Here is a 25,558-nt window from a genome sequence, read left to right as displayed (position 1 = left end):
GCTGCGTATGTGGGAGCATTCCTTCCTGACCTCCATGGCCTGAAGTATGAAATCTGGAGGCATAACTACAAATGTTATTCATCTAATACTTGGACTCCACATTCAGATTTCATCCATGGACATCTAGATGCATTGAGGCTTCCTAGCCATAAGCTGAAACACTAGTGTGTCTTGACACATCCTGGAAATGTGATATGTGTGAGGCAGGTGATTGACGTGGGACTCAGTGGGGACTAAATATTTTGGAAGGGAGTGTCTTCAGCTAAGAAGAATCACTGAGGCAGCTAGTAAAACAGTAACCTCTTAGCGATGGAATAGGTCCAGGTCAATATGAAACTCAACGCTTGTCTTCTCTGCACTTCGAGGGGATGGGACAAGTAGTTGGCAGAGTTCAGAAAAATATAACACATTTTAGACCTGCTTTTGATTGCACCCTGGTGGGATAGCCTGGAAAAAAGAAATGAAGGTGAGAATTGGCTTTGACTGCATTAGACGCTCAATCAGCCAGTCACTCAGATTTGTCTTTCTGAGGCTTTGTAAATCTTTATAGAACAGACAGATACTATAGTAATGCTAACCGCGGGGTGCTGGTAATTTATGTTCACTTACCTTATGGTTCCAAACATGAATTAATATCAGCAAAGGAACTGAAGCCTCTCTCCAGTAATGAAAAGCCCAGCTGTATATATCAGAGGTGGGCAAACTGCAGCCCACGTGCCACATCTGGCCCACGGGACCCTCCTGCCCGGCTCTTGAGCTCCTAGCTGGGGGAGGTTAGTCCCCAGCCTCTCCCCTGCTGTCCTGCCTCCTCCACAGCCTCAGCTCACCATGCCACCAGCGCTCTGGGCAGTGGGATTGCGAGCTCCTGCCAGGCAGCACGGCGGCGTGGCTGGCTCTGGTTGGGTGGTACAGCTGCCAGTCCTGGCGCCTTTAGCGACACGGTAAGGGAGCGGGGGGTTTGGATAAGGGGCAGGGCGTCCCGGGGGCAGTCAGGGGACAGGGAGTAGGGGGAAGTTGGATGAGGCAGAGGTTCTGGGGCAGGGCGGTCAGGGGATGGGGAACAGGTGGTGTTGGATAGGTGTGGGAGACCCGGGGGCCTGTCAGGGGGAAGGGGTGTGGATAGGGGGTGGGGCAGTCAGGGGATATGGAGCACTAGGGGTTGGATGGGGGTGGGATCCTGGGAGGGGTGGTCAGGGGACAAGGAGCTGGGGGGGTTGGATGGGTCAGAGGTTCTGAGGGGGGCAGTCAGGGGGCGGGAAGTGGGAGGGGTGGATAGGGGGTGGGGGCCAGGATGCTTGGGGGGCACAGCCTTCCCTACCCGGCCCTCCATACAGTTTTGGAACCCTGATGTGGCCCTCAGGCCAAAAAGTTTGCCCACCCCGTCCTATATGGTGCTGGGTACCTTAATCTCCCATTGACTTCAAAATGTTTCCTTGGTCTATGACCCATTGCTAATCTGACATCGTTTTTGGCTTTAGGAAAAGCAAGAATATTGCAACACACTAGGTAGATTTGAGAGGGCGGAAGTGTTAAGTGTTTCAGACGATCAACACAGGCACAGGTTCTTGTAAAAATCTCCTGCACCCCAGCACAATTTGCAGTCTTGCTTTCTAAGACCTTGTGCCTCTGTTTTCTTAGCTGTGCCCTGACCCAGCAAACTGCTTATGCACATGCTTGGTTTTAAGTAACTGACCTGCCTTGTTGGTCATGCCCCTTCCACCTCCCAGGGACAACCACCATGAGCCAGTATGTTTTTAAAGGTGTTAAGCCCCCTCTTCATAAGTGTTTAAAAACATGTGAGTTAAAACCTATTAGTTAGAATGTTTTTACACATGACTAACTTTCCTAGTTTAGGCAAGGCCCTTGTCTTCAATGGAGTACCTCAGGTGCTTAAAGTTAAGCATGTGGCTAAGCTCTTCTTCACTGGATGGACATCTTAATGCATGGCATCTCTTGTCTCCAGTGGCTTTATTAACAATCAGTGTTCACAGAAATGAAGAGAGTCCCAGTTGTCTCTAGGTAACTAGACTACTGGAAAGTGGAAAAGCAAAGCACTTCCAGTCACTATTTTTCATTATCAGAAGGCAAGTGATGAATAGTTGTCGGGTGGTACGCTCTCCATCTCTTGGTTTCTGTGAAAGATATTAATTGTGCTCTGCTATTAATTATTCCGGCATTAAATGTCTGGCTTTTGATGGTTATTTTAATTGGTGAGGGGTGCTCAGCAGCTAATGATGGAAACTTTTCTCTGGGTACATACCCATATTTGTATTTCTCTCGCAGTATTTTTGTATTCCTAATGTGGAACTGATTGCCTCAAGGACCTATAGTAAAAACAAACATACTACAATTAGCAAAATTTCTGCCTCTGCTTTTTATTTTTAAGAATTATGGTAAATGCCATGGAGAATTTAATCGTTTTCCTTGCAGAATTTGTGTTTGGAATACCACCTCTTGTTAACTGGGGCAATAAACTCTGCTGAAACCCTCTTGTTGTCCTATCAGCATCATGTCTGCCTAGAAGCTGCTAGTGTATGGGCTGCCTTTGCTTCTTAGTTTGAATTTCACTTCTCTCATGACTCAGCCTTTTTTTTTTTTCTTCCCCTTTCTTGTTCTGAATATTTTTCTAGGAACTAATTAGTAACACAGACCTCAGTTTCTCAAAGAGAAAACATTTCCCTATGCTGTAATCAGAGAGACTATCCACTTCTCAAAGTGGAAGAAGTGCAGATAAGCCAGAGGAGAATGGAAGCAAGGCAGTTGACATTATCAATAAATGTTCATATCTCTTATTTTCCATGAGCCATAATTATGGGCACCCTGAATTCTGGCATTTCCTAACTTTTGAGTGCTTTGAATTTTCAATCTTTAACATTTTTAACATAGTTATTTTGGATGTAGAATATAGGAAATTAAAGGACAATAATGAAAATAACTATTAAAAAAGGTACAAAATGAAAGGAAAAACAATCAGGAAAAGTCAGGAGGAGAGAAACACTAACAGGGGAAGGATCAGCCTCAGGAAATTTTTACTTTCGTATAATTTTTGTTCTAAATATGTACTATTATCTGTCCCTATGTGTTCCAAAAAATGTGTCAGGCAAAGGTTTCCAAATGTTCTTGAGCCTCTCCTCCTTTGAGGACTAAGCATGGATGTAAAATAGCCACACTCCAGAAGGTCATGGCTTCCTGAAGCCACTCCTAATCTAACACGGCTGCTACTCTGAATCCTAATTAATTGACATCCTTACTCCCTCACCAGTGAATCATCCCTGTCCTCGCACATACCAGTTCATCAATTCTGTCTGCTCAGATAAAATCAGTTCAATCTCCCCAGTAAATCAGTGCTTCCTCCTGACACTAACTAATCATTTCTGTCCTCACCCCCACCTTGGTAAGCTCAGTTCTTACCCACATTCCAGTTCATACATTTGGGGCTTTTCCTTAAATGCATGAATTTTGGGCACCACCCTCCCCTCCCCATCACATTGCATGAATTCTGGGCTCTCCTCTGTCCCGCCATTCGGATGTACTGACATCTTCCCTATATAATTTCTGCTCTGCAGTGCTCCAAAGATTTGTTCGTGACCCACTTCTTTTCTTTATATGCTTTCCACCTTGGATACAACTTCCATGAAGAGGACACCAACTTTCTCCCTTGATTTGCTCTTTGATCCCTCTCTCTGCCTATTTTGACTCTGGCTGATACTTATTCTACTTCAGAATAGTTTAAAGAGTTTGGTCCTGTTTCTGTTTAGAAATTCTTCTTTGTTCCTCATTGCAAATGTACATTAGAACTTACCTTAACTTGGACCTTAATTTAGCTGCCTCATCAGTAAATCCGCTTACCCCACTGCCTAGGCAAAATTGCCAGAATTTGTCCTCACCTTGACCCTGGCATTGTTTGAATTCTTACTATGCCCTAATTTCCCATTTTGACTACTGTAATTGCCAGTTTTATATTTTTTTCTGAATCCCTACTCTTTAAGGGTTCCAGAATACTGCAGCATGACTTATCTTGCCCAAGGAAGCAAGACTGTGTCACCATCCAACTTTGATACCTTAAGGGTCTTCTACCCATTAACCAAGCTGCCCTCCTTATTTTCCAAACTTGTTCAACTCAACCCTTTTCTGATCTTTTCCACTTACTCTGGCTCCTGGTCTCTGTTTACTTTCTGTCTCCAGCCTTGACCTCCTCTCATGGTTGGAATTGCACTTTTGCTTATGCTGCCCTCTCTACCCCACGCTCCCCCCGGAGCCCTATGTCACTTGCAGTCTATCAGTCCCACCTCGCTCTGATACTCTGTGTAAGGTATTTTGTGCAGCTCTGCCTGTAAAGTACTATAAAGTTAAACTCTGTTGTACGATCTGTGATCCTTTTCCCAATACGCCCCCTAAGATAAAGGTCTTTATATTGTCCTGCCCATCTCATCAATGCCTCTTACAACTGCTTGTGTGTACTACCTGTCCTGCCCCCCTTGTACCTGTCTAATAATGCCCTCATGCTGCTTTTCCTTTACAAAGTTTCCTGCAAGGGAGAGGTGCCTTGCTGGTCCCGAAAACTTGCTCATACACACCACCGGAAAGTAGGACTGTGTTTACTGTGTAAGTGTATAAACGTAAAGAACTTTACAATCAAAAGGTCACTCCGTTTCCCTGACCTATTTACTCCAGATGACATTCCCCATGAAATATTTTTTTTGTTTTTCACTTGCTTTAAGAATTTTATTTCAAGGAGAATGTCACCTGATAGAAGGGGAAAAGGTGGTGGAAACTGAGTGATCTTTAGTTTGCAAGGTTCTTTACATTTATAAAATCAAATAGTGAAAGCAGGCCTGTTGTTAGTTGTCTCTGAACATATCATGAAAATGAAGACCATCCAGCTTTTTGTCTTACAGGTCTACTTTTCTTCCAGTGGAAGGTATTAGCAAATTCTCAGAATTGATGGACTTCTGATTTAAGAAGGGTTGAAGTACAAGATTGTGGGTTTTATTCCTAGTTCTGCTACAGACTTCCTGTGTAATCTTGAACAAATCACTTAAATGCTATGTCAATTTTTTCCATATGGAAATAATAGTTCTTACCTACTACATATGGTTGATATTAGGCTAATTTCATTAATATTTGTAAAGCTCTTGAAGATGCTGAGATGGAAGAACTAAAGAAGTGCAAAGTCTTGTAAATCATTATTGTAATAATTATTATTCTAGATATATGTATTTTATCTGGAGGGAGCATTCATAGTCTCTGTCAGCTGGACCCTACAGCTGCTGCAGTATGCCATTGAAAATAATGACTTGCTCAAATAAGGAACATTTACAGTTTATAAAAGACTATCTTGAAGATTATATGTCTTTAAATAAGAAGAGTAATGTAAGATTTTCAAGACTATTTTCCCAGCACCACTCCCCAGAGATCCTAGAGCCTGGGCCACATGAATAACTTTCTCATTCTTGTGTCCATGTTGAAGGTTGTGTTTTTAATTTATTTTAAGTATCCAAGGAATGCTGTCTCCAATGTCCATAGGACTCTAAATCGGATGTGAGACACAAACGCACCCGAGCAGCTTATCAGAGAAACAGGGTTGGCATGAGGCCTACATAAACAGCCATAAATTCTTTCTCATTTAAATGAAAGGACCCTGGAGGATTGGCCAATTATAACTACAGTGGGCTGTCCTTGGGCACCCATGAAAGTACTTCAGTTGACCCCTGGTATTTAACATGCGTTGAATGTTTTGTTTACCTCTAAACTTAGTGTTATAAAATGATCAGGATACAACTTGGTTTGGGTAAAACTGACTTCTGTGTAGGTTACTTTCCAGAGATATTTACCAGTGATCAGAACTGTTTCCCATCATTCACTTCTTAGAGAGTTTTTTAGCCAGGCTGTTGCCCAGGTAAGAGAGAAATTGGAAATACCCCCCCCACACACACACACACACACACCCCGCGTCCCTCCCTCTCTCTCACACACACACACACACACACACTTTTCAAGAAATCAACAGGACAGGAAGAAAGTCGGTAAATATGATTTTTAGCCAAAAAAAAAAAGTTTTTTGCTTCAAGTAACTATCTCATTTCCTGAAAATCCTGCCTCTAACCAGAGCTTCCACTAAGGCCTTTTAGAGCTGTTTTGTCTTGGAGTCAAATAGTGGTTCAATTGCAAACAGTGGCAAAACTCTGCTTGACTTCACTGGGAACAGGATTGGTTCTTGACTTCTCTCATGCTCAGTAGAGGCCTGATCCAGTTCCCACTGACTTCAATGAAGCATGAACAGGCTCTGAAAGAGCAGAGTCAGAACTGAAGCTGTTTGGTGCGGTTCTCTCTAGACAGGCCTATTCCACTCAGCTTGGTGAGAGGAATAGTAGTTCTGAAGTAAAATTATTTTATTTTGACATCGAATACTATGCTAATGGTGGTAAGAAAACTTCTGTCGGGTGCTACTGAGTTAAGTAACTCCCCTGGTCTTACTAGGGTGAACCTTGTACATAGATGCATTGGTTGCATCATGTTGGCTTGATGCACATTGGAATTTTAAATCTTTATTTCCCAAACACAATCCCACTGTGATCAATTAAGTACATTAAATAAAATTTAAAAACAAACCTGCAGAAAACCTCCCCACCTCATCCCAGCTTTCATTAGAGACTCCTCCATGGCCAATGTCCAGACCTCATTCAGTACCACTCAGTCTATACATTACTGAGTCCATTTGGCAGTCAGCAAAAACTGTGTGTCTTTAATTCAGCCAATGTGCTTTGGCAGCTGACACAGATAATGTGATCTGCACTGGAATATCTGTGCATGTCTAAAAATTAGTGTTCTTTTGTGTGTGATGAAAGCATTCTAACACACTGGAGCTGATCTCTAATACATGAACTTTATATGCTGTATCCAAAACTGTCATCTTGCTGTTGGGATCTCCTAGCTCACAAGATTAGCCTGGTCAGCATCTTTCTTATTTAAAACTGAAATAAATTAGAAGAAAGAGAATATTTTTTTAAAGGGGAAGAGGGATGTTAGAATGTAAAATGCAGTAATTCTGGGCCTAATCCTGCATTCCTTGCATACCCCAAACTCCAACTGATCTTGAGACTTACTTAGAATGCAGGAGCTGCTCCTTAGTGTGCAGCATTTGCACAATCAGAAATTCAGCAACTGGTTGACACACAGGTCTGCTTTCTTTATGCACAAACATTTCATACACTTTATACTCAACATAGAGGCCCCCGTCCTGCAGCCCTAACTCAGATGTAAATTGCCACCAATTTCCATGGGAGTCACGGGTATTTAATTTGAAACTTTCAGCCACTAACCTATGGGTGCATTAATAATCAAATAATTCTGTTACTAACTAAAACAGTGAAATGTGTGACTGCGTTGACACCACATCCTTGTAGGGCCCCCATTGTTTCACAAAGAGCAGAAGGTGTGGTATCTTTAACGCTGTAGGGCTCAGTCCTGCAAGGTGCTGAGCACCTCCAGAGAGATGCAGAGAGCCCTCAGCGTCATGGGTCAGTGATGGCAGTAGGTGAGGACAAGCCATAAAATCAAAGACAGTAACTACTACTACTGCTCTAACTAAGTCTTCCAATTACTTTTAAAAAAGAAAAGCCCTGAAGTTCTGAGATTCAGCTCCTGATCTAAAGCCCACTGAAGACGAAGGGAACCTTGCCACTAACTGCAGTGGGGTTTGGATAGCCTCATGCTGATAACAGCATCGTTTTACAAGGGCCTTTAAAGAGGCTTCTTTTCATCGGAGGAAAACTGTGCTATGATTGAAGTGACATCTCACAGGAAGTTGTAACTTTCTGAACTCAGGGAAAGGCAGAAGTGTCAAGAATACAAGGCACCAGGAGGCTTTAAAGCTGTACAATGAGACCATAATGGAGCTATGCAGCAGCTGAGGATCTGGCCCAATAGGTTTTATGTCCTCATTAAGTTCTACTTTTATCCTCTTCCAACCTGGTAACTCTGAAAATTATTTTCTCTCCTGCTACTCTGACCATGCCAGCCACTCCTTCATTCTTCCATGATCTCCCTCAGACTTCACACATCAAATTCATACTCCTTCCCTTCAAGGCGCTACATTGTCTTGGCCTCACCTACATCTCAGGTGCTGTTTCTTCCTCCTCACCCACTCACACTGTACACGCTTTGCTATCCTCTCGGGTTACTGCTCCTTTTGTTTGTTTCATGCACTCTTCACTTTGTACCTTAAATCCTGTGCTTGGAATAGTCTCCCACTTCCTTCCTTTTCTCCTTCAAACTCACTTCTTTCAAGAATATTTCCTTCCTTGTTTTCCTCACCAGTAAATTTTCTTTACTCTCCCTTCCCTGGGTTATAGTGCCAGGGTTCATCTCCTGTTTTACTTATCCATCTTAAACTATAAAGTCTTAAGGGCACAGACTTTCTTTATCAGGCATCATGTAAACTTACGGCACAATACATTATTATGAATGATAATACATGATTGTGATACCACTAGCAAGATTCTGAATTCAAGTAATAAACAGTGAGAGTAGATGAAAGGAACAAACAACCTGTTTTCAGATGTCTCCTGGAGGAAGAAATAAAATCACCAGCTAGTCTACTGACTTCTAAAGTCTTCATTAACTCAAGTGTTGTGTGTGACTCAAACTTGTCCTGTACATATGCAGAATAAAGCCAACAGCAAAAGGTCTGCTAGACCTTTTAATTCTACATATACTGCAGAGAGCAAAGGGCATCTAAAGTGAACGCTCCTGCAAAAATAGGAATGGATTTGCAGTTCATAACAATAATTTGTTAATAACTGATAGCTATGTCTAAATGATGATTGATGAATTTTAACACAGAATTGTCCTTTTAGTACCAGATTGGTTATGGTAATGTGACTATGACCATTTAATTCAATTTACTGCCTAGGTATTCTGTACTATAGCTCTTCCAGCTGAGTTCCCTGAGAAATTCCTGCCTGGAAATAGCCCAAATAATTTCTTTGAGAAAGTCAGTGGGTTACTGACCTTAAGATCTGCAGTAATGTAAAATCAAACCTATGGAAACAATTTGCTGGATCAGTATTAACGGCACAGCAGTCTTCTGAGAAGAAAAAAGGAAAGTAGCTTAAAGAATACATAGCCAACAGGGACTCAGTTTGCTGTTTCAGTGAGTTATTTAATGAAGGGGAATTTGTACACTTTTTGGATGGGTAGGATCATCCAGTTAGACTCCCAAGAAGGTGTGTAGAATAGAGCCAGAGATGATAATTTCTAAGCCTTGCTTTCAGAAGAGTCAAAAACATATTTTTTTTTATTACCCCTGGGTTAATACTAGTAGCGAATCATCTGCTGGTTTTACGAATATTCTTCTTTCAGGCAGTGTGGCTCAAAGGGGACTTGAGCTCTGTGACAGAGCCTCAGCAATCTTACTTTACTAAGATTTATTTGGGGGTTTTTCGGGGGGGGAAGCTATTTAAAACACAGCAATAGCATATTCACACCAGCAGCTTATAAAATTTAAAACATGATAGCATATTTTTAAGAGCAATTTGGTGTATAAAGAACTCTGTTACTGACCTCTTTCACTGGACTAACCTTAGATGGTATGCTGATTGTATATGTACTATCTGCTATATAAAGGTAGAAGATACTCCAGTATTAGTAGAATTTACAAAGTTGATTCCCTATATTTTTTTGATGATTGACCCCATGATTTTATAACAATCATTAAGTGTGGTGTTTGTGGGCTACTGTAGTTTTGTAAATATCTGCATTTTGATTTGGGCTAGTGAATAGGATATAAGAATATGGAAAAATCAAAAGAGGGAGTGGCCAAGTTAGATATAAGAGAGACTGAAAGACATCCAGAGATTTTCATTGTCTTAGTCACCCATGACTGGTTATAGCTAGTGGTGGGCTGATGGCTCATGCTGGTTAGGGAAGAGAGGAAGGAAGTGGATTTAGTGGAAAATTGATTGCATCTACTTGGGTTCTTTCCAGCTGAATCCTGAGTTAAGTACATTCATCCTGAACTAATCGTTAGGGAGAATTGGCTGAAACCTCACATACTTCTTAAAGAAAAGAATAGTATTAAAGAAACAATTTCCTTATTGTACTTGAGTGCCAAAAGAGGTGTGCATACTATCAGAGTCCTACCAATGCAGCTCTTTATTCTGTCTTGAAAGTTGCATGTATTTTAGTTTTAACATAACCTCAGAATATCGTCCAAAAAGGTAGAGAAGACTGGATCATTTTTTTTTTCCACAGAAACTTGAGCTTGGTACATTTTAGAGGACAGTTTTCTGATTTTAAAAAAAACATTGGGTGACCTGGCAAGCTCCAACTCTCTTTTCGTTGCTCATAAAGTATGTTTAAGTAAGATGGTTGTCAGTCATTTTTGACCACAACAAAACACACACACAAAAGGTGATCAGATAGATATCAAAGATCATAGGCCAGATTCTGCTCTCATTTACATGAGTATAAATCTGGAGTAACATCACTAGCTTTAAATTATTTACTCCAGCTTTACACCAGTGTAAATAAAAGAAGAGTTTGTTCTGTTGTCGCTGAGCTGGCAGACTGCAGTCTGTTTCTGAAAATTTAGTAATAAATAGTTGACTTAGTAGTAAATATTCTGTAACTAAGAATATGTTTTTGAAAGTGTGTACATTGTTTTACTGTTCCGCTATCTATCGTGATACTATTTCAAAAGTTTATCAGGGTGTTGAAGCTTTCCTAAGCTTCCTTAACCATTTCTGTTTCAGATGTGTCTGAATGAGAATGCTTTTCGGTTAACCACTTTATCCATATTCTCAAAGGCCTTTTGTGCTCCGCTATTGCTGTGGTGTCCCCTCTTCCTCTGCTTCGCTCTCCCATGTCACCATGGTATACAGATGGCTCCTGACAGATGAAGGGAGCGGGAAGGTGGCTGGGAGGCTGGTGGGGGAAGTTAGTCTGAATCTGACCAATTGCAAGATAAAGAATTTTTGAAGGACTGAGTACATAAGAAGCAAAGAAAATTGCTTCGCCTTTACTATGGGAATCAAAGCAACTGGCCTAAGTGACAAAGTGTCTGGTGAATCTGGGATGTCTCTGCTCAAATTCAGAGCTGAGTATTTCACACTATTAAGAACTTTCCATCTGCTTTGTTAAGACCTCTTAAACTGGGACAGGATCTCCATCTTCCATCGTGGCAGAACTTTGCCTATTGGAATGGACAAATGCAGAGCTTCAAACAGTGTCACGCACTGAAGTGTGTGGGGTGCTTGGGTCTAACTCACAGCTGTAGTCCCAAGTCAGTGATTGGCAAAGTGCAGCAGGGCATCATTAGCTCTGTTGTTGCTGGAGATTGTCAATACTCGTTTCAGGATGGGAAAGGGTTCCATCATTTAATAAAATAATGGTTGGGCTATTGCTTGAGAATCTCAGCGTCATCGTCTTGTTGCTGATGTTGCATTTTTGTGGAAATGAGAATTGAGTATTGAGACAGTGGCACAACTCTGGCCACACCTCGGGTCTTCAGACATGGTTGACCTTTTCCTATTTGGTTTGACACATAGATACGGCACAGGGACTGTACTGGCTGATGATCTCTTTCTGGATATGACTCAAATAAAGTGTCCATACTGATTTGTTTAGATTTGTCAGCAGCATCTTTTGATGCCATTGATGGTGAGGAGTTGATGCACGTTCGTTTGCTGGCAGGAAAAAAGCAAGCTCTTTCTTGCACAAATCTGCTCTTGTCTTAGAGGACTCAGGGTAGTTTTGGGCAATTGCCTTCAGGAATCTCTGTTACAGCTTGCCACAAGATTTGGTCTTGTCCATCCTGTGTGCATAGTGTGTATATAAAACATTAGCAGAGAGAGTGAGGTGGTATGGGGTGCAGAGCCTTCAGTGTACAGAGTATGCCGGTGACGCTCTGCTCCTAATCTTTATTTCATCAGATCTGCCATTGGTCCGATTTGTCATTATCTAGACAAGAGCCCAGTTGTGCTGAGGCTAACTTAAGTGACGGAGAGGTGATGTTAATAGGCTGGGGGATGGAACTGGAGGCAATGCGGGAGCTCCCTCAGCAGAGAGAGTTTGCAACATGAAGCTGTGTTGGCTCCCCAGCTGACTCTGGTTATTCAAATGGCAAGCAGGGACCAAGAGCACTTGACTAGAAGGTTGCAACTTTTTCCTTTGGATAGCGACCTACTGCAATAGTCACTTTGCGGGTGGATTATAGCAGTAAACTGTATGTGAAGGCCACTTGGAAACTTCAGCTAGTGCGGAATTCAGCGGTCCTCTTACTTAGCAATATAGCAATATTCCCCACAGGGAGCACATACGTGAGTGTAAACTCGTTGGGGTGGAGGCTACTTTTCAGGGTCTGTCTGCACAGTGTCTAGCAAGACTCCTGACTCCAAGGTTCTATTGCAGTACAAATAATGGTTACATATGTGCTCTGTGGTTTGCATAGGCTTCCACTTCAGGTCTGCATCCAGTTTGTTTCCATGTGAAGTTCAAGGTGTTGACTTTGACTTGTAAAACTCTAAATAGTTTGGGTCCTGGCTTATCCCTCTAGGACACTACAGCAGCTGCGATCAGCCAATGTGCTTGAACTAAGAGCCCCCATGTTAAATGGAGGGGGCTGGTGACAGGGCATTTTCAATGGGAACAAGGAGGTTGAAAGGTGAGGCAAAGTTTTATTTCCTGAGTCTGACAGGCTGAGAAAGCACCAGCTTGATTTTGTATGTATTTGTTATATAAAATCAACATGCACTCAGACGTTGGGTGGTGACAGTGTATAAGACAACCCCTTAAACTCCAGCATGTAACGGGTTACACAGAAAGCCCAGATTCCCCACCTGTCACATGGGTGATGGGGCAGGGCTATGAAGCAAAGGGAAAACTGCTGTAGTGGGAGCTTCCTAGGGGGGTAGGAGTATCCTCTCCTAGCTTGCTGAATACTGGAAAAGGCTGTGGTGGTTGTTACCAAGTGTTCTGACTCGCTTTGCCTTTGTTTTAATCTTCTGTGTTATTAATAAAGCTAGTCCCGTGGAAAGGGACCTGAACTGAACTATAGTTTGAGGCTTTTTTTTTCCTTTCTAAGCCAGTGTATCCCCTTACTAGCTTACAGTGGGGTATACAGATAAAATAAATAGCTATTAAAGCAACTCAAGCTGTTACTTCTCAGTTTTAAAACACATACTTGACTTAAATTTTATAAATTCTTTTTCAGTATAAGTTCTTCCGTTTAAGATCCATGGAAATAATTTATGTCCTTCACTGGAAACAAAGGGTAGAATAGACTGGATAAATACATAAGAAGGAAAGAAAGGAAACGTCTGCCAAAATTTCAGTTTCTCACATTGCATGAAAGATTGAAAATGTCTCCTGGGTTCATCATGTACCTATAACAACGTTCTTCCCCCACCTAAGGGCCACAGAGTCCTTTCTTGTCCCAATAGCATTGCATTACTTTGGTTTAATAACGTGACTGGAGCGTAGGAAAGGAAGAGAGAATTCCACACTAAAGCAAACAGTGTATACTCTGTCTGCTCTGCCAAAAAATGGTGGGCTTTTACAGTAAGATAACTGATGCGTGAGAGCTATCTTGCTGTATGATCCTAGTGGAGACAACGTGCAGGCAGTTTTTACCACGATGTAGCTAGGCGAAGTGAACACGATACCGCCCACCACGGTTTGACTTGGACTAATTACATTTTGATCACTAGCAGGAGGTAAAATCCTAGTGAAGACAAGACCGGTTGTTTTAAAATGTTAGCGCATCAAGGGAAATACTGGGGGGAGCATCTGGTTGACACCTTGACCTTGTAATGTGTTATTACTACAGCCCCCTTGTCTCCACTTAGATTGTACCATGCACTAGCTAACACATGGTAAGAACACAGCTTTTTCCGAGTGAAGACAAGATCTGCCTTGGGGGAGCTCCTCAGCAGGTGTAAATTGTCATGGCTCCATTGACGTCAGCAGAGCTATGACCATTTCTGCCGGCTGCAGATCTGCCCCGATGTAGACTCCTGTAGACCCCTGCAAAATGGGTGTGGAACACATTCATTTTCTTGTCATAGGAGTTTGCAATCACTTTGCACAGATGGAAATGACCACACACAGTGCAGGGCAATGGACAGTTAGGCCAACAGGCCATACGTTGAATTTTTGTTCTAAAGAATTTTATACTTTTGTTTGCACCCAGATACCATAGTGTGGACAAACTACAAATGGATAGACAGATAGAGAGCCCAGATAAATTTTTGACCTGCTAAGGAGAACATAGCTCAGTGGTTTGAGCATTGGCCTGCTAAACCCGGGGTTGTGAGTTCAATCCTTGAAGGGGCCATTTAGGGATCTGGGGCAAAAATTGGGGATTGGTCCTGCTTTGAGCAGGGGGTTGGACTAGATGACCTCCTGAGGTCCCTTCCAACCCTGATATTCTATGATTCTATGATAGACTGGCTTGATGTAGAGATACAAAATGATTCTTGATTTTGTAATAGCTGTACAACCACAAAATCAGAATTAATCTGTATTTCTGATACAAAGACACATTAAAATAATAATGTTATTATAGGTGGCAGTCTAAAAATTTGGGTACATTAAATTCAGAATTTAAAAAAACATTTAATATTATAACTTGAAAATGTTTGCTATGATTGCCCTGCGTGAATATTTTTTTAAAAAAATCCTACTTTTTTTTATCTACCTGATAATATTTTTAGAATTTGTTCACAGGCTCTGAATGCTCTTTCCTGAAAGAATCTATGTAAAGGGAGAAAACAATACACATCCTGTACTCCACCTTCACAGGCCTCTAGCGTTCGATGCCACCTTTTGTTTGCAAGAGTTTAAATTTCAAATAAAATCCCAGCATTCTTTTGAAAAAAAGGAAAGGGCCTCTCCCCTGCTTAGATTGTCAAATCCCAGACTCGGGCTGAAATTGAATAGGGCAAGTCAGTGACCTCAGGCTGAAAGAATGTTGCTTATTTACGTAGGGCTTCTGCTATTTTAGCAGCAAACCTTTTCTTCTGAAAAGACAATGTACACTGCTTTGTGTTTATGGCCAAGTAAGGAGCTTGTACATTTTGAGATTTGCATCGTAATAGCCTAGTAACTTAATATACAGCAGCCTCAAAAATAGCAACGTCAGACGTTTTGTCTTAATCAACTCAGTGGGTTGTTGTTTTTTTTTTAAAGGGCTTTACAAAAGTTCTCTGTAAAACTAAGCATGGGATACTGCTGCTCGTACATTGGGTTTTGTTTTCTAAATAGCAAAGTTACATTTAGTTCCTTCTTTATTCGACATCAGGGCAGAGCTCTGAAATATTTTGTTGCATTTTGATGCTTGGGGCAGGTGGCATTCCTTCAGTCTGGATCCAGAAAAATGTGTGACTGTGTGTATATACACGCCAGGCATTTTCTTGAAATAATGAAAGATCATTACAACCATTCTGGCCCGTCAGATGAGCCTGCAATTCCAAATGGGTTTTCACTTTGTGTTGCTGCTCAATAGATTGTAACCATGAGGGACTACTGCGTACGTGAAGCACACATTTAGGATCCGATCCTGCATTCCCTGAGATCAGTGGGAGTCTGGGTGTGAAAGGAATGCACAATTGGGTCCTAAAACAGGGGAGTAAAATTCTGTGCCAGATTTCTTTGGAAAGAAGAAAACAGCTCATCCACAGTAGTCACTTCTCAGTGTTTCAAATTTCAAACTGCTGAAGCCTGTGAAAAATGGCTTCTGCCAACATGCAATATCTTCTTTTCAAAGGAATTTGGCACGGATTTTTTTTTCTTTCCTGAAATAATCAAAAGCCCTAGAAATTCACCCTTCTCCGCACAAAGCCTGAGCAATCAAGCTTGGTGACGGGTGACTGGGGGGCACGGGGAAGGGGAGGGACACCCGTAGGGGCACTGTGATTGCAGTGCAGGCTATGAGCTAGGCTAACCCTTGCTGATGCCCTTCCATGCCCCAATATGGGGTTTGTTGGTTGGTTTTATTTGACCCACTGGATCCTTATAATTCTCCCTGCTTTGCTGCCACCCCTGTAAAGCAGCACTCGTATTGCTACTGGGTCTTGTGCCGGTCCTCTGCAGGGGGACTGAGTGTGCCTCCCAAGGTTAATAAGTCATATGAGTGCAAAAGGGCCCAAAGCAGGTTTATAGCTCCCTATAAGTGGCATGGGGTAAAACAGTGGAGAGTTCCCCTCTCCCCCCCCACTACAGAAAATCTCCATAGCAGATGTCCAGAGCTAAGCCCAGAGGGAGGAATGTGGATGTGTAGGCCACAAACCTACAGGCGAGTTTAGGAGAAACTCAAAGATTTTGAATCTTTTCGTTTCCTTTTGGCACTTCTGTAATTTTACACACAGGGCGAATTGTTCTTTTCTTAAGACAGTAAAAGAAAGTGGGCCTCCTAGATGAGACTCATCTACTAAGTTTTATCCTAGGGTAAATTTAGAGATGAGGAACAGATCCCTTGATATTGATGGGGTTGTTGTTGTTGTTTAATAATTAGTGTTGTCAACTATCTTGTTTTTTATTATATGTGGTATTTGGAGTTTTACATAAGGCCCCAGCTCTTGTGATTACCTGAGAATCTCAGCTTCCATTTCTTTTTTAAAGTAACTTTCTAGCCCACAGGGATGAAGAGAAAAGATTGAAAATGTGACCCTAAACCTGAAGCCGAATTAAAAAAATACCCAACATTTATTATTTTTATTATTTCTAAAAGTCTCATGGTTTTTTAAGCCAATGATTTTGAAGTCTAACTCATGATTTTTGAATACTTGGGGTTGGCAGGACTGGTACTATAGGAATGCATGATGTCTTATATAGCAAGTATAGATATAGTCCCTGTGTCAAAGAGCTCACAATCTAAGGCACCAATTCTGGTACCCATGCTGAGCCCATATGCTATTCTGACATTGTGTAGGAGTCTAAAGGAGACACAGTGGACCGAGGAAGAATTCCCCTGGCACAGGGGCAGCACAGGGCCCATTTACTGTTTCCATGATGGCTGCAGCATAGTGGGCGGGGCGGAAAGAAGCCTGTTTGTAGTGCTCAGTGCTTCAGGGATCCTGCACTGCAGAGGTAAGGCTGTTCTAAGTTAGAGCAGCCCTATACTAATGCCAAGAGGCATTTGGGCACAAAGGTTGGCACCTCCTCCTGGGCTGAGTCTCCCTGGAGGGGAAGCAAAGAATTTGGTCCCAAGTTTATAATGGAAATGCTAACAGAACCTTAAATTGGACTCAGCATATGTGCTGCTATTAGTGTAGTCCAAAGTCAGTGTGCAGAGCTCCAGAGCTTTGCTTCCCTCTTTTGAGTCAGATGCAATATAGTCAATTCTCTACTGCTGCAACTTGTCTGTGTGTGTATGTTTACATGTCAGGTTAGCATGCAAACCTTCAGATGTCACCGAATGCAAATGCTAGTATACAACCTATATAATGATGCTGTCCTAACCTCATTCATTACAAAGATGCCATCTTAAGCTGTTAATATTGCTCAATAAAACAAATGTGCACAATTCATTAATAGTCAGGCATGAGAAACCAGGAATTACTGTGTGCCTGGGAAGCCTTGTGAGTCATGAATCAGAACTCTTAGTGGTTGTATCCCTCAGAGAGCGGTGGTAATTCCACGTCTAGTGAAGTGGAAATTATAAAATAAAATTAATAGTGGAAAGGATACCTACTAAAAATGCATCATTATATCTTGCATCAGTGTCTCATGTTCTCCAGAGGAGTCAGTTATAACACCATGGTTATATTCATGCTCTTCTAGCAAGGACTCCTAGTTTATAGGTTTCAGAGTAGCAGCCGGGTTAGTCTGTTTTCGCAAAAAGAAAAGGAGGACTTGTGGCACCTTAGAGACTAACAAATTTATTTGAGCGTAAGCTTTCGTGAGCTACAGCTCACTTCATCGGATGCAATGAAGGTGCAATTCCAAAGTGCTCAGTATAGGCATTCCTCTGCTTCCATTCAGCCATTGACTTCAGTGGAAGCAGAGTTGGGCCAGTGTTAAGTGCTTTGAGAAATCCCACTCTATATTTCTGGTCATTAGTTGCAACAGCGGCATTGCAGCTGTTCCAGTAGAGAAGCCACAGCTCTCCCTATAACTTCTGTCTGTCGGCTCTTTTCTTATTGCTGAAAGTGCAAAAGCTCTCTGGGTGACTAGGGGAATGCATGATGCCCTCTTCTGGAGAAATGGTATTAGAACTTTAGGTTCAGGGAGTTCTCCACTAGCTTTGTGCACAGACCCATGCAAGAGTATTCCTTATATTGTACCTTCAGACAACAGGAATGAGAGGTGAGGATATCACTTTCTGCATAATAGCCCAGGTTGGTAACCTTAACAACTGAGACATTTATAATCAGATTTGCTTTAATTAGGGAGCTGTTCTCACCTCAGGAAATGATGCACCCACATGTGACTTCTGACTGTTCATCACACCAGGATGTGCTAATTAGATTTTCTGAGCAAAATATAGGCTTCTTGTTCTACACAACAGAACTTTAGATTGTGAGGAGTGTGGCCATGTATTTTCTTCCAAATGGACAGATAGTCTTGGAGGTGTGTCAGGTGTTGTCCTGGGGGCTGAAGTTTAGATGCATGACATTCCCATTATTTGGAAATAGTGGTGTGTTCTTAACCAACATTAGTCAGGCAAACAATACAGGCTTTTCATATGATCTCACTCATAATATGATACTAGTCAATTCTAATTCCCAAAACGTGCATGTTTTTACTCGTGAAAGAATTTTACACACACTATAATAATATTTGGCACTTTTTAACTTCAAAGTACTCTACAAATAGTAATTAGGCCTAATAACAGCTGTGACCCAGGGAGCTATTAATACCCCCATTTCACAGAAGGAGAGGTTGAGTTGCTGGGCCAAATTCTGATTTCAGTTACACCCATACCCGTGTAACTGAGATCAGAACCTTCCCCACTAAGGCCATGTCTACACTTACAAGCTTACAGCGGCACAGCTGAATACAGCTGTGCCACTGTAAGAGCATTCACATCGCTGCATTTTGCTGACAGAAGAGAGCTTTCAACAAGCAGCGATAGCTGTGCCGGCAGGAGAGTGTCTCTTGCTGACATAGTGCTGTGCACATGAGTGCTTATGCCGGCAAAATGTATGTCACTCAAGGCCGTGGGTGTTTTTCACATCCCTGAGCAATAGAAGTTTTGCCAACATAAGTGCTAATGTAGATGCCTAAGAGTCTGTGACTTAATAAAGGCAACTTTACATCTACATTGAACAACTAGCGCATTGCTGATAACAGGTTTTCCTGTCCTAAATGGCACTGAAAATGCTTTAGCTACTAGCATAGAGGGGACTGGACAATTTTCAGCAGTTACAAAAAGCCTCATTGAGATCTACTGCGACCAGGCCTCAATCACATTTTTTTTTCATTAGGTCTAGATCACGCTTTCTGTAACAGTATTAAAAACAGTTTTGTCCCATCTCTGCTAACAGTTTGACTGTTGTCAACACCAGCTGAGGTGTGGGGAAGGCAGGAGGAAGCAGGGGTGGACAGCCAGTGTCAATGGTGGATAATCTTATAGGCAGTCTCTTTGGGTAAGTCTACACTGCAAGTGAACCTGTGTGTGTGTGAGTGTGGTTGTGCCTACACACACACACACACACACACACACACAAAAACTTCAATCAAACTAGCACAGGTAACAACGGTAGTGTAGATAAGGTGGCTCAGACTTCATCACTTGCTAGCAATCAGACTGCATATCCAAGCACCCTGGCATCTTGTACTCTTGTAGATGCCCTGCAATAAAGCCCGTGCCACCACGTCTATGCTGCTATTCTTATCCATGCTAGTGAGATTAAAGCGACCACAGGTATGCCTACCTGAGCTACAAACAGGCTGTGTCCCAGGCTGACCTGTTGTTTTTCTGGTACCAGGCAGGTGTGAAACTGAGAATCACTTCCTATGTGCTGTTGAAAACTGGTCAGACAAGGTAGATGTGCCAGGGTCTCTATCCAGCTAACCACAGAAGAAGGAAGGAAGGAAGCACAGTGTTTATGAAACACAACTGCAGTGATGGTACAAAAAGTCCCACAAGCATCTACGGACTCTAGGCCAGGCCATTTTATTATAACTGATTTAGTAATGTATCTGCATGTTGCTTCTGGTTTTGTCAGTCTGACTTTTAGAAAGTGGTTACAATACACTGCAAAAGAGGACAGTAGCCGGCAGTGGGATACATAGATATAAGGGAAGGGGAAATTTAGCAGCTATTTTTTTGGACCAATAGGTATTGACTTTTACTCACTCTAGCTGGCTGAGCAGTAACTATAATAATTTCTTGGGTATTCTATAGCTGGTCAACAATAGTGGAGGGTTTGGAGCTTAATTATACTGAATTCAGTTATTCAGTACTGTGAATGGAATGCACATCATTGCTTATTTTTCTGAAACACATATGTAGAGACCAAAGTTCTGTAGCAGTTTGTGGTGTTTAGATAATTCAAGGATTGTATTATCCTTGACCAAATAAACTCCTCCAAGGTAAGTCTTGTTAGGCTTATTAATTATTATTAAGAATACTAGTTTCCAAGTGAGGAAGCATTATGCTATTGATATGTTAGGTGAGCTTGCGCAAGTCGCTTTGTCTCTGTGCCTCAGTTTTCCCATCTGTAAAATAGGAATTATCGTATTTGCTTTCATTTGTAAAGCACTGTGAGATCTCGGGATACAAGGTGCTATATAAAAGTCTGAGTTAAAATCATGTTCAGAAATTGACATTTTGTATTACATCAAAGGGGAGGTTGAGGTGGCCATCTTTGTTGTGAGCATATGGAATAGTAACTTCTGAGAGCAGTGTCTAATCAGGCTGCAGGGGGTTGCATGCTGTACAGTTGGTGAAAACCTCCACACAGTGGTGAGCCATTAATAGAGTTTTCCTGTGCTCTGGTTTGCTGAAGCTATATTATTTCACAGGGTGACCGGCTGCCAGTCAAGTGCTCAGTAAAAGAAGTGCATTTGAGGGCTTTTGGGCTCAATTTGCTCTGGGCCACATTGTGCTCCCTTCTCTGCAGTCCTGGAGAGTCCTGACGCAGTGGAACTGCTTCAGTTGTGCCTTGCTATGGAAAAAATTGGGTTGGCTTTGAGGACTCTCCATGGAGCTGTGCTCTGCAGGGCTTCCTGTATCCCAGGATGCAAGGCACTTTGGAGTGCAGGGCCTGTGGATCAGCACCATTCTCCCTGACACCATTTCGACTCTGCACCATGAGGCTGCCATGGCTGCCCTGGCCTAGGGTGAGGATTCCTTTCGCTAAGAGATCACATCAGGCTAGAGTCCAGGATTTGGCACTTCATTGCCTGGGCTGCTGGTGACAGTGACTGTCGGTGAAGGGGGGCGAGAGAGAGAGAATTACCATTTAAAATAGTAATGTGAGTTTTCTGCACCGACTCGCAGGTTGGGCATCATTGTGTGTAACATGGGAATGTTACTTAGTGGACAAGCAGAAGCTCCTGGCCATAGTGAGGCCACTTTATTCCTACCATCTGAAAGCAAGTAAGCAGCAGGTACTTATGCCCGCAGCTCTGAATCCGAGGGTGTGCACAACCATGTCACTGTGTCAAGAACCACACAGGAGCTCTTTTTTTGGTTTTAGATCTGTGACTGCCACTTGGCTCTGAACTGGGTAACAGAGTCTGGGCAGACAAGCCTGGGCCCATAGTGGGTGTAACTCCTCCACAAGCTGGCACAAGCCACGTGTGTTTAGGGCAAGGCAGAGGATTGGAAAAAACACTTTTAGAATGAGCCAGAGTGACACTTCAGGAGACCCATGGAAACCAGGCTTTGAGGTTGCCTGGATCCCAGTGGCTTGTGTGATTAAGGAATAATACGGATGGCAGAGGAGTACAGCGTATGCAGCAGTAAAGAGCTTTACCCGGTGATTAAAGATGCAAGCAGAACAGAGTTTCATGTTACCACAAAAATCATTTTTGTCATGCTTTGTGTGGTTTTGAAAGCAGGGAAGGGCGAGAGGGATGTGACCAGTGACTCCTTGTTCACTGACTTCAGGCTGAGCTTAGGATTCAGGTGAGTAATTGTCAGGATGGGTGGTAGGGATGTGAGAGAAGGAGTTGCCTGGAAAGGAGCAAGGCAGCTGCTCATATAGCGCTGTGTCCTGTCAGCACAGATTTGTGTGCCTATTTACAAGGTGATAAGGTGAAATGTGGCTGATCTGTGATTGGCTGAGATCCTTGCCTTGGCAGATGGTGACACATGTAGGGTACTGTCTCCTTTACACAAAGCAAGCCGATGCCATTGGCCTGAAGACGTTTCTAAGGCAGGTTACAGGTGACTGGAGCCTGAGTGGTTGCATTCATTTGGGCCTTTTGTCTCTGGAGGGTGAATGCACTTAGATAACTGAATTTTGTGAGTGGGCTATGGGATGGCCAACTGGATTGGCGATGCTGTCCCGCAGGAAGAAGGGGGCAACAACTGATGGGATGAGGAGCAGGCACTAGGGCTCCATCTTGAGGGGTCAGGTAGGGTGGAAGGAGGGTTTCAGCCTGGATCCGGGTGCTGGAGGAAGCGTGGAATAGAGAAGGTGGGCTTTGGGAGGGAGAGCAGTGACCGCTGTGCCCTGGCTTCTGAGGGCAGGGATAGGAAGCAGGTTTCAGAGAATGGCAAGGCTCTGGGTGGTGGGGAGGACATGCAGGGGAGAGGTATCTGGGAGGCAGCTCTGTCTCGCCGGTCTGCTTGCAGGTTGGAGGGTTACAACAGCTAAGACGAAGCTAAACGGAGAGAAGACGAAGATCACAGAGAGAGAGTTGTGGGAGGTGACATAGGGAGAGAAGGACAGCTCTTACACCTGGGCCACACCCCAAGAAGCAGCATGTTCACCACTTACATGGCACACAGTCACTACAAGGTTAAATTTCAGATGAGCACAAAGAGGGCTAACAAATAGGTAAGATTACTCTAAAGAGCCTGTCGCTGTGATTCAGGCTAATGGGCTGTGTCCTCACAGTGGTAATCTTCCAAAGTGCTGCCTGCCCGTTCCCAAACACCACAGTATATCTGCTGCAGGTTGCATTTTGAGTGAGGATCTATAGGAGTCAGTTCACATTGAGAACCGAATTGTCAAAGGTCATTTGAATGCATGCACACACATGCAGAATGAGGAACTGCACTCAGTCAAGAGCCTCGTTTTGTGCATGCAGGCAGAATCACGTGCAGCAACAGTGTGCACAGTTTAACACACACACTCCTTTGAAAAATTGTCCCTTAATACTTGTGTAAATGGTCCTCTTGAGGGTCTATCTACTGAGGAGTAGTCTGGCTGAAGGTTTATAAGTCAGTCAGATAGTGCAATGACTTTGTTTCCATGAATGGACCCGTTTTACAGAAGGGATTTTAAACACAAATGTCCACCTACCAATAGCACCAAGAGACAGCAGCTTGTGAGAGCTACACTTCAGAAATTTGTATTGAAAGGAAACATTTCCCTTGGCTATGCCAACAAACCTCCAGCCAACCACATACAGCCTGTGATTACCCAAAAGTCTGATGTCAACTCCGATCCAAACGTCTCCGTGCCACACGCAGGTTCCCATGGTCAGATCACAGCAGCTCTAAAAGATATTTTTAAACATTTAAAATTAATCACATGTTTAGAGAAACTGTAAAGATTTCTCTCGCTCCCCCCGCCCCCAAGTGCATTCTGCTAGCTGGCTCACCAGCAAACAGCCCTCAGATTTAAGCTACTGGAGGCTGATAGTCCAGGGTTTATGGTGTAGTGCCTCAGCTCCGGAACTTATTCTTTTTCTGGGTCTGTGAGGATCCAGGTTTGTTCCTTTGGGGTACAGGGAGGAATTGTGCATGTTTTACACAATAAAAGTAGTTTCACTATATATAATTAGTTAGTGTATTTGAAGAGCATCATCATTCGCCTGTAAGCATAGGGTACCTTTGTGGTGTTCAGAAGTCTGTGGGTTCAATCAAGTTGTTGTGCACTGCAAATGGCTTCTTGTGTGTGGCACTTAACGGAGCATATTGCTATCTCTTCACCCAAGCTGCTGCCTCTTAATGGTTTGATGGGCACACCAGAATGGGTGGTAGCTTGGGCCAGATAAATCCCTGGTGATGAACAAAATTCAGAGAGGAGATGAGTTACAACAGGAAGAGTTTTGGCTCCTTTGGCCTGATTCTTCTCTTAAGCACACTGGGTTTGACACTGAAATAACTCCTGATTTATGCCAGTGTAAAAGAGAGAGAAGACTCGGACCCTTTGTGTCTCAGTGACTGGTTGGTTGTGGGGTGTTTGAGTTCCTGTATATCACAATGTTTGTTGAGATTAATCTGGAGCCTGTCTTATATTTTTAAACTCTAGAGGTCCAGAGTTTATATGATGAACACACATGTTATAAATACAATTAAACTGCTACTCATAATATAGTGAGCCCTCAAAGGTTGAAACTGACATCTGTTTCCCCCTTCCATCATCTGAGCATATTGCCAGTTTAAGGTGCTTGTGGGTGTTAAGAAAATGTTCTCAATTTACAAGTTAGAAAAAGTTAAGATGCTTTTGTTTCTAATTTCTTATACTGGGATCTGAAAGTCAAGATGGGTTCCATGACCAGTAATAAAGATCCTGCAGTTAAAAGTTAGCTGTCAATTTTGTTGATGATGAACAAACCAGACTACAATCCACAACCCAGATTACAATTCACTCTGTTAGCTGTATTGTCACTGACGTGATAACAAGAACAAATGTGATGGCTGCCATACTAGGGATTGAACCCGGAACTTCAAAACTAAAAGTAAAAGCTTGAGCTAAAGAGCCACAAGTTTCTAGTATGTGTCTCTAGCAACTCATATCCTCTGTGGATTGGCACAGCAAGGGACCCATAACATACACGCACCAGGGGTTTTACACAAGCAGTTTTTGTCAGCAGCATTAGCAGATGCAATTGGGTCTGGAGATGTTATGTCAGAACATGACATTTATTTCATACTTTTTGGACAATAACTGTTCTTTAAGAAAACGAGCATTCAAGTGGTGTGACCCTTACAGCCAAGGATTGTCTCTCTTTTCTGTGTTTGTAGAGTGCCTAGCACAATAGGACCCCAATCCCCACTGAGTACGGGGCACGATCATAATATAAATTAGAAAAGTTAAATAATGGGGAGGGAGTGGCCCTGAGGTCAAATGTTGAGCATATCATTCTGGATGGCGTCCAGTGCATCATCTGTTTAAAAAAAAAAAATTCATATTGGAGACTCTTGCTATGGAAATGGAGTACAAGACTGACAGTAAAATATTTTACTAACAGGGAGAAGACTGCGAGGAAAAGCCTTCTACAATGTCAATGGTAAAGTGTACTGTGAAGAAGACTTCCTAGTAAGTAAGATTTCAGGCCTTTCTTCTGTTTGCTTGTTTTTTAAGTGAACGGTGGTGGTGGTGTTTTGTGCTGGCTGATGTGTAGTGTGAGACGATGAAGTGAGCTGTAACTCACGAAAGCTTATGCTCTAATAAATTTATTAGTCTCTAAGGTGCCACAAGTACTCCTT

The 25,558-nt window shown here is 42.6% G+C and overlaps 1 protein-coding gene across 4 annotated transcripts in view; it reads left to right on the top strand.

Annotated features, from left to right (window-relative positions):
• LOC119841455 (WT1 interacting protein) overlaps positions 1 to 25,558 on the top strand; it is a 117,597-nt gene that overhangs the window by 57,570 nt on the left and 34,469 nt on the right. For 2 of the 4 annotated variants that reach the window (XM_038368915.2, XM_038368917.2), the window contains exon 3: positions 25,321 to 25,388. In XM_038368915.2, coding sequence (XP_038224843.1) covers positions 25,321 to 25,388 — 68 coding nt within the window. Of the gene's footprint in view, positions 1 to 25,320; positions 25,393 to 25,558 lie in introns of those variants that run through there. The other 2 variants (XR_005288552.2, XM_038368919.2) reach the window with 2 other exon arrangements.

This window comes from Dermochelys coriacea, chromosome 12, assembly GCF_009764565.3.
Source record: "Dermochelys coriacea isolate rDerCor1 chromosome 12, rDerCor1.pri.v4, whole genome shotgun sequence".
NCBI lineage: Eukaryota > Metazoa > Chordata > Testudines > Dermochelyidae > Dermochelys > Dermochelys coriacea.
This window is presented reverse-complemented; position numbering and strand designations above follow the sequence as displayed.